General features: G+C 39.0%; 1 protein-coding gene across 1 annotated transcript in view; it reads left to right on the forward strand.

Moving 5' to 3' along the window:
• Positions 1–10,173, forward strand: part of MMS22L (MMS22 like, DNA repair protein) — a 98,146-nt gene that overhangs the window by 17,689 nt on the left and 70,284 nt on the right. The window contains 2 exon segments of the mRNA XM_010169277.2: positions 978–1,091; positions 2,763–2,942. Coding sequence (XP_010167579.2) covers positions 978–1,091; positions 2,763–2,942 — 294 coding nt within the window.

Below are 10,173 nucleotides of genomic sequence, written 5' to 3' on the forward strand. Positions count from 1 at the left end.
TCTTTTCTTTCTACATTTCTGCCATTGTGTCCTTGTTGAAGGTAAAATGTTGGGAATTATGCTATTCAAGCAAAGCTTTTCTTACTATTTTTACCACCTCTGAATACAGTTCAGTGGATTCATAGGTCCTAAGACAGAGTAAGTAAGGTTTTGTCTATACTATGATTACTTCACATACAGTGCTGATAGATCTTAAAAACATTAAAGCGTATGGAGAATTTTTATGTATTTAGCACATCCTTTTGCTAGTTTCCTTATTTTGTTTCACAATTCAGGGAATGTAAAACTGAAGGATGAATCACAAGAAGACTACTTTGCATTTGAAATGCATCAGTCTGAGTGAATTTTGTTAAATATGGAGTAGTAATTAAATAACGTACATGACTTGAAATATGCTGTTTTCTGCATATTAAAAGAATGTCTTGCAGTAAATTTACCGAAAAGCAGATTTTGTGAAATGTTGTGGGAACATTAACATCCTCATGTCAACAAAAACATTATCTACTAGCATTATGCCTTGTCAGTAAGGAATTTTCAGTTAAAAATAGCAACAATAATAGCTATTAAATCATTTGAAATCTTTTTCTTATCTTCACAACAACATCAGGAAAATCTAATCAATCATTTTCTCTTTTCCCTACTTGTCAGACAGTGAATCAGTATTTACTGCAATTCCTTTCATTTAGGCCTCAGAAACCCATTTTCATTCGATTAAATAATGTTTGAATGTAACTCAGAAGAAACTAAAAATCAGCATAACCTGTAACTTATGTGGAATTAAGAAACAGTCTTTATTGTATGAAAGTTATATTTGTGGATGTTAGTGAAATAATGCACGTTCCAATACGTAATTGTAACTATATTATTTAACTGCAAAAAACCCGCAAACAACCAAAACCAGAGGAAATACTGGTACATAAAATGCAATTTCAAAAATAACACTTCTCTGAATAATTATGTTGCGTATTCTCTTTCAGGTGAGACCTTCTGAGGCTCTTACTAGTCACCATTATCCCTGTACCTGCATTAAAGAATTATGGATTCTACTTATTCAGCTGCTGGACCACAGAAATAAACGGTCTCACACAGAGGTAATGGAAGAGTACTGTTGCATATGCATACATATTACATATGCAGTACAGTCACCAAATGTTCCCAGATTGCTATGAATGCACTAGTTCACATATCTGATGATAGAACTGAACTTCCTATTTGCTTTAGGAGGGCTGCATGCTAACTGTGATGCTTTAGGCCGCCCTCTTGAATGTGCATCAAGTCCTGACTGTAGGTTTGCAGTGTACTGTTTGGCTATGACCTAGGGCACTGTTAAGGAGTGCTCATTGTGCTAAGGAAGGCAAAGCAAAGGAACAGACTGTGAAAGTTGTATAGCAGAGCAAAAGAAGATAAACCATTTTTACCCATTGAAAAAAAAATAAAAAATTTGCAATTTATGTTATGTCATACAGTGGTTCATCTCCAGGCATTAGAAACATGGATGCAGTCACGTCAGTGATCCATCTAGCCCACGTTTCTGTCTTTGATACCCATACCTTAACTACCTATACAGGATCAACCTGGTTCTTGAATCTTGTCGTTTCTGACTTCTTTTGATGCCCCCTTATACTTTTATTGGAAGAACCAATCTCTGCCTGTACCAATATGACTTTATATTCCTTTTTTCAGGGTTTTTTCTGATATCTCCTACCTTCTGCTTTTTCTAGGCTGAAGAGTCTTATTGTATGCAGTCATCCATTTTACAGGTGCCATTGTCTACCTGTGGTCATCTTTGTCACCCTTCTCTGAACCTTCTTCCATACTACTAGTTAATATCACGTATACTTAATGATGTATATGTTTTAAGAGTGTCTGCCTGCAGCATAAATGCTTCACTGGGTTTGTAGTTCTAGGAACTGAACACATTAGATTGTACTGTTTGAAGTATAAACCTCAAACATTGATTCTGTAATTGTTAATATCATTTTTTTAAAAAAGTGGTAGCTCTGATCTGTATAAATTCATTAATGACAACAGATGTAAAGGGGGACAACACAAATGAAACTTTGTTAGTGTTAAGTGTTTGCACTAGCATTTTGAAGTGCAAGTTAGGATCAGGACTCAGCTAAGGTGGGTGCAATAGAGGTGCAAAGAAGTACCAGAGAGTTTCTGTATAATTTGGGAAGAAAGGCACAGGCTGTAAGAAGTAGTAATATTGTGGTACAGACAGGGATCTGAGACAAAGAGAATTAATCAGTTTGTCAGTGCTGGAACAGACTTGGAACACAAGAGGGAATTCGAACCTCAGTTTGCTGTCTTTCAGACTGATTCTCTACTATCTACTCCTATCTTCCTCTTGGTTAGGTTAGTCTGGCACTAAGTTTTTCATAAAGCTTTTACAAAAAGTCTTCATTAAAGACCTCTAATCTCTCTCATGTGAGTGTTTGTGCACCATCCCATCTGCACGTTATCATTCCATCGGCTTGTAATTTTGCCTGTGAAGTATCTTCACTATATTCTTCCTTGTGACCAAAGCTTCTCCTTTCACATTGCTTTCTACTGGCATTTGAGAGAGGACTTTTTAAAGCAGCTCCAGGTTTTCTCTGGTAATACTGAACACTGGTTTTTGTTATTTTCTTTAAATTACTGTGATTTTGCTTGTCCTCTGTAAAAGCAAATTAATCAGTAGGACAGTTATTGTGGAGAAGGTTATTAACATAGGCTTTGTTATTCAACACAGTTAAAATTTACTTTTGTATTTTCTACAGGGTTTCTGGACCTTGGTGAACAAAACTCTAAAGAATATCTTTGAAAGGCCAAGTAGTTCTGAAAGGAAGTCTGGTTTTGAAACAGTTCAGTGTAAAGATCCACTGAGTTTTAGCTGGTGGATTATTACTCATCTGGCATCGTTCTACCAGTTTGACCGTAATGGAAATCTAGATGAAAAGGTGAGTATGCTTTTATATAAATACCTAAAAATTATTACAATTTATTTAGATCTCTAACTTTGCTTGGCTATTTTTGTTGACAGAAAATAATTTGTATAATAATACAGGAATTTTCACACTCCTTAAAAAAAGGTCCTTTATGGTTTGTAGTGTTAAGGTGGCTGTAGAAGTCAGAAACTATTCCAGGAGTGCCTGACACATTCATGTGTACACTAGATACTCAGTAGATTACTGTATTAAGGAAACTTGAAATATCCCAACTAGTTAATAGCACATATACTTAATTATGTAGTATATGTTTTAAGAGTGTCTGCCTGCAGCATAAATGCTTCACTGGGTTTATAGTTTTAGGAGCTGAACACATTAGATTGTACTGTATGAAGTATAAACCTCAAACATTGATTGTGTAATTGTTAATACCACTTTTTAAAAAAAGTGGTAGCTCTGATCTGTATAAATTCCTGTCTGTCTAATTGCATTCCCTTTGCATCATAGCAGTGGCATGATGAGGTGCATAAATATTTGTGTATACAGCTCAGTTTTCTATGTTGGTGTGGTACCAATAGACACTAATGACTGTTGAATTCAAGCTTCAGTTTAGGAAGTTCTGGCAGTAAGTTGCAAGACTTTTGCTTTTAGGAGATGGCCTTAGATTTTCTACTGGCTAGAGTAGGCTAATCCCCAATTAATCAGGCTCTTGTCTGTAAATCTCATTGTGAGGGACTTGACATTACCCTGCGTTCTGTCAGGGCCCTAGATGAGACCTGCACATGCCATTCCTACACCTGCAAGATGTACAGAGGGCCATACTTGGTACTGATGCATCAAATTCTTTCATGGACCTCACTGCAGTTTTCTGCAGTTCTGGGGTCATGTAAACCCTGACCCTTCTTTCAGTCTCTTCATCCTGCCTAGTTTTATGTTTCTAATCATTAATTGAGAAGGAAGTAGACACTTGCTGAGGCAATTCACCCATTTGAGAGGTATGAAAGCTGCCAGTTTTTCTTAATTGGCTATAGAGGGAGCTGACTAGAAGCCAGAGATAGCTGAAGACCCAGAAATCTAATATTTTTGTGTGTGGTTTGTTTTTTTTTTTATTTTTGTCTGATAGTGTTTTTGTCACTAGGGAGAATCAGGCCATGCTATGTGTGTCCAAAGGAGGGCAACAAAGCTTTTAAAGGATCTGGAGCACAAGTCTTATGAAGAAGGGCCGAGGGAACTGGGGTTGTTCAGTCTTGAGAAAAGGAGGCTGAGAGGAGACCTTATCACTCTCTACAGCTACTTGAAAGGAGGGTGTAGCCCGGTGGGTCTTGGTCTTCTCCTAAGTAACAAGTGATAAGACAAGAGGAAATGGCCTTAAGTTGTGCCAGGGGACGTTTACACTGGATATTAGGAAAAATTTCTTCACCAAAAGGGTTGTCAAGCATTGGTACAGGCTGCCCAGGGAAGTGGTTGAGTCACCATCCCTGGAGGTATTTAAAAGACGTGTACATGTGGTGTTTAGGGACATGGTTTAGTGGTGGTCTTGGCAGTGTTTAGTTTACAGTTGGACCTGATGATCTTAAAGGTCTCTTCCAACCAAAATGATTCTATGATCTTTTGTCATCTGTCTTTCTGTTCTTTCATCTTTTGTCTCATTGTAGTTGTGATTTGTTTGTTTTTTGGGGTTTTTTTTCCATGTTTCAGCTGGATTGCTTATATTCCCTGGCTTGCCAAGCATCAGCTATATATGGCTTCTTCCACATATTTGGCTTAATTGCCCTTTCTTGTGAAGTGTCTTATTATTTGTAACTTAATGGTGTGTATTAAAACTGTAAAGATCACACCCTTTTTCTGTTTAAATCTTTACCATGATTTCTCACCCTGACTTCGAATGAAAGGTTAAAACCTTGAAACGTGTTTTTGAACTGCAGACCTGTAAAGGAGAGTCTGATCACATCAGTTGATCTATTTGTTTTGATAATTTAAAATCCCCCCTCCCTTCATCTTTAGATCTTTAAAAGGTTTAGTATATAGACAGAGAAGGAATAAAAAAATGTTGAACTTCTCTGAATGCTTTTAATCCTAAGTAAAATTAGACTTTTCAGTAAAAGATTTTTATCTTGCAAATTCCCTGATTTGTCAAAAAAAAAAACAACAAAGATGACAATAGGGAAGGTGTGATAACTCAGTGCTCGTATGCTTAGTTGAAAAACTCATGACTGTGGTGACTAGACGACTTGATGATTGTGGGATGCTTCTGCTTCTGCTCCTTGTGGGTTGGCAGTTCCTTTAGGGTCCCATGGCAGGGTGCTCATTATCGTGTGGTTCAGTCTCTTTTAATAATACTTTGGCAAAACAAAGCAACTTCTTACACATTCATACAGTGTAAAATTGCAGACCGCATTTGATTGTTACACTGAAGGTTGTTTCAAGCTTCCCTTGCTTTTGCCCCGTTACTACAGTAGTGGGAGAGGACCATAGTCCATAGTGTATTTCAGAGGGACATTGGAAGATAGAATTACTACACTCCCTGCTTATTAGAGACACTTAGATGGAGAAAAAAGGTTATTCCCAGGTCAAATATAGAAACTAGTGTGAAGCAGACATTTATCCTGGGTTTCTTACATTTTGTGCCCTAATCAAAATGCAGTGATACTGTTTACTTTGATCATTGGATTTTTTTTTCCTGTCTCTCATACTGATACATACTATGTATCTAGCCTCGTGAGAGATTATTTTTTGCCCCAGGCACTATATTATTTAAATAAGCCAAACAAGCATAGAATGGAAAAAAGGATTCCTGATGTTCTTATTTTAAAGTAGGAATCTGAGATGCAGTGACAGGAAGTGAGTTGCCCAAGATTAAATAATATTTTTTCCTTAGAGCTCACCTGGGAGAAGAGAATTTCCAAGTCTCAATTTGTAAATCATGAGACCATCCTGTGCACTCTCCTCTTCATGTTCCCAGTAGCTTTATGTTCAAACTGTTAGCTGTGCTTTGCATTTCTCTGAGTGTGGCTGTGAGTTTGTCCAGGGTTCTCTTCCAAAAAATCTATCGGTAACACCAGTGCCTTTTCACACACTACGAGAATGTCATCTGTCATGGAGAGTTGATGGTAAACATTTCTTTAGGTTTGCCCCCTCCTGTTGCGCCCCCCCCCCCCCCCTAAATTACAGCCTCAAACATTCTTTCAACATTATAAAAGAAAACAGTCCGTGATATAAATTTGTGAAGTCAGTGGAATTACATCAGGGCTCAGTGTAATCCTGTTTTGTTGGTTAAACGTCTGATGCAATAGCTTCATCATACATGCTTTCTTTTAATTAACTGTGATCAGAGGTGGGAGGGTGATGTGACATAGGGATGGTTATTCATGTGCTCTGTAGAAAAAAAATTGCCTCTAAGCCTATGTCATCTGTGGAAGATTTTCAATTTTTTAATGTGGTTTGCATGGCCTTGAGGTTATTATGAAAGCTTTTAAAATTCTAAATAGGTTTCAGACTTGCTTCTTTTTATTTTTTCCCCTTTAGCTCATATAACGTAATTTCAAATATGCAATGATTCATATATACTGAATGTATATTTCATACTCATGAAACCATTTTTTTAAACTATAAACTTTTGACCAGGTTTCCTAGAGACTCTCTTAAGAGGGATGTACAATACATACCTCTTTCCATAACCCCACTTTCAGGTCCCACTTCAGTCTTCTGAAAAGCAGGATTTGTACATTTAAAAACCAAATGAGACCTGATGAGAAAATTTGCTACTTCTGAACATTGCAGGGGTCAATTTCAATATACTGTGGGCTGGGGAAATACAGGCAGAATTACTTCAGGCTAAGAATTCTTGCCTTGGAATAGAATAATCTGAAATGACTATGTGGTGAGATATGCAAACATGTACTTCCAGCTGAGAAGACTAGCATGGCTCTTCCAGGTAGTCAGCTGTCAGTCTTTGCAAAAGTTTCTCCCTGAGAACCCAGAGGGTCTGAACTCAAGTTTTTCAGTTTAGCAGCATTTTTATGCACCGTAAGGTCTTCAGGTTCTGTGGATTTTATGACTCTTCAAGTGTGCAAGGAGGATGTTGTAAGCCAGCAGGTTTAGAAAAAGAGATGTAGAGTCTACATATTCTCTGACAAGGATGGATTGTAAACAGTTGCCATGCCATATTGCCAGTGTAGTAGGGAATACTGTTAGGATGTAAATTTGGTGAGATTTGAATGAAACAAGTCTGTTAAAAGATGGAGACAATTGAGGCTAGAAAAAGAGTGCAGCAGGTGGTTGGTGTTATTCTTTCCTGAGTTTGGGCTGAACCTGGGTTAATAAATTCCAGTTGGTGTCAGGAGTTTGCCCTAGATTACTCCAGAATCTTGTAAGGTGATCTGTGTACTGCAGCTGAGCTGGAACTTTGACAATAAACACCTTCTGTATAAATCGTGTGTCCTTGGACTATGGGAGTGCGAAAAGCATGTTCTGAGCAGTCTGAGGCAGTCAGAGGTCTCATAGTCATTTAGCATGACTCTTTTTATATTTACTCATCTCTGATAAATTTGGCTTTTAAGCAGTTGATTAGGTTTAGTTGGAGTCTGCAGTAGGAGCATGCCAATGTGTAGGTATTCACATAACATCAAGCTCTAAAATACAGTAGTCAACATAAAAAATCTGACTTAAATACTAGCCAGAACTGTCTGGGAATGCTGATTGTGCACTTCCTGGGTTTTACACATTATTGAAGTGCTGCCTTTACTCCTTGGCTACTTGTTGATGCAGTGGCCTCTCCTTCTGACAGGATGCTAGCTCTGGTTTCATGATACAAAGGCTTTGACATCAGTACCAGCTTAAGAAGTCCTGTTTGCCACCCTAAGCATGGTATGCCTTCTGCTGTTCTGGCACAATTATTTGTGTCCCTATTCTACTACCCACGTCGGGCCCTCCTCCCTTTTTCATTCCTGTTTTCTTTCTCTCCTAAAAAGCTTTGGGTTGGTTCACTTATCTGTTTCACACTGTGTCCCACAACCACAAGTACCAGAACAATGGAGCAGTGGCATGCTACAGCTGTGAGGGCAGGAAGAGCAGCTGGCAGGTTGAGGAAGAAGCAGTGGGAACTCCTTAATTGATACTGCTCAAGTTCCTGAATTGTGAAATCACAGCTTTAGGGTAACTTTCTGTCCTTTCATTCATATTTGTTCCATAAACAGTCTACACACTGACTTGCTACCATCAGCAATCTTTCAGAATTCTCTTTTTCTTGTCATGCAAAAATTTAAAGCCACCAAGTAGTCAAATTGAGTTACATAAGTATTAGTGCATCTTTTTAAAGTGTTCATCTTTAGAATTCTCTTGGTACTCTCTGGAGTTCTGTGTGGAATAGTCATCAAGTCACAGCATTAAGTAGTGTTGTCAGCAGTAGAGGAGGATGGGGCACGGTGGTATTGCTACTCGAAAGTAGTTATATTTCAATTACCAAAGCATAAGATGTTCTGTATTGTAAGTTCTATACAGACATTTAAAGGACAGCTATCTGCAGAGTAATTTACAAGGCTTAACAGTTGTGATAGTGGAGGGAATGAGTAAAGCAGGACAGTGGTGAAAATACTATCTTCACACATCTAGTTATCTACACAGAGATTATTTTCTAACCTCCTAGAACTGTAAGTATGTTAGCTTGGTTGCCTTTTTTCTTTTTTCTGTGTTTTTGTTGTTGGTGGTGGTGGTTTTGGTTTTTTCCCCCCCTAGGACATAGCCTTACTTGAAAAACCTTCAACAATTTTCCTTCCTGTGATATTTTTTTTTTCTCCTCTTCCTTTCTAATATCCTTTGCCATGCAACTCTTACTTCAGTAGCATGGTCTAGTTGATTCAAATGGATAGTCATCTGTCTTCCCAAGCTGAAGAATATGGGGTATATTTGACCTACCCTGTATTTTTTTCTATCTATATAGGTTATTACTATCTGGCCAACTCCTTACCAAATTGGCCAAAACAATCCTTAATGTTTGGCCTGGGAAAAACGAGTTAGAAGTTATTTTTTCATTGAAAAGGAAAAAACAATAAAAGATGAGATTGTACCTTTTTTTTCTTCTTATCCCTTATATCTTTCTTTTTATAGAATGTTAAAGAATCACAAAATGGTAGGAGTTGGAAGGGACCTCTGGAGGTCATAGAGTCACAGGACTGCATCCAGGCAGGTTTAGAATATCTCCGGAGAAGGAGACTCCACGATCTCTCTGGGCAGCCTGTTCCAGGGCTCTGTCACCCTCAAAGTAAAGAAGTTTTTCCTCATCTTCACATGGAACTTCCTGTGTTCCAGTTTGCACCCATTGCCCTTGTCCTGTTGCTGAGCACCACTGAAAATAGTCTGGCCCATCCTCTCAACACGCACCCTTCAGGTATTTATAAGCATTGATAAGATCCCCTCTCAGTCTTCTCCAAGCTAAGCAGACCCAGGTCTCTCAGCCTTTCCTCATAAGAGGGATACTCCGATCCCCTCATCATCTCTGTATCCCTCCGCTGGACTCTCTCCAGTAGTTCCTGGTCTCTCTTGAACTGGGGAGCCCAAAACTGGGCACCATACTCCAGACGTGGTCTCACTAGGGCACAGTAGAGAGGGAGGATAGCTTCTTCTCAGTGCACCCTAGGATGCCATTGGCCTTCTTGGCCATGAGGGCACATAAGTTGAGGTGGACAACATCCACTGCTCTCCCCTCATCTGTCCAGCTGGAGATGACATCATAGATGGCTACCAGATTGGTCAAGCACGATTTCCCCTTCGTGAATCCATGTTGACTACTCCTGATAACCTTCCTTTTCTCCAGATGCTTAGAGCTGACCTCCAGAATGAGCTGTTCAATCACCTTTCCAGGGACTGACTGTCCTGTAGTTTCCTGGGTCCTCCTCCTTGCCCTTTTTGAAGACTTTTCTCCATTCCTCAGGTACCTCTCCTGTTTTCCGGGATCTTTCAAAGATAATGGGTAGTGGCTTAGCAATAACATCCACCAGCTCTCTCAGCACTTGAGGGTGCATCCCATTGGGACGCATGGATTTGTGGGTGTCAGGTTTGCCTAAATGATCTCTAACCTGATCCTCATCAACCAAAGGAAAGTCTTCCTTTCTCCAGACTTCCTCTCTTACCTCCAGGGTCTGGGATTCCCAAGGGCTGGCCCTGGCAGTAAAGACTGAGGCAAAGAAGGCATTCAGTAACTGCCTTCCTATATCCTCTGTTACCAGCCCACCCACCTCATTCAGCA

The sequence above is a fragment of the Antrostomus carolinensis genome, unplaced genomic scaffold (genome assembly GCF_000700745.2).
Source record: "Antrostomus carolinensis isolate BGI_N321 unplaced genomic scaffold, ASM70074v2 scaffold406, whole genome shotgun sequence".
NCBI classification, from domain to species: domain Eukaryota; kingdom Metazoa; phylum Chordata; class Aves; order Caprimulgiformes; family Caprimulgidae; genus Antrostomus; species Antrostomus carolinensis.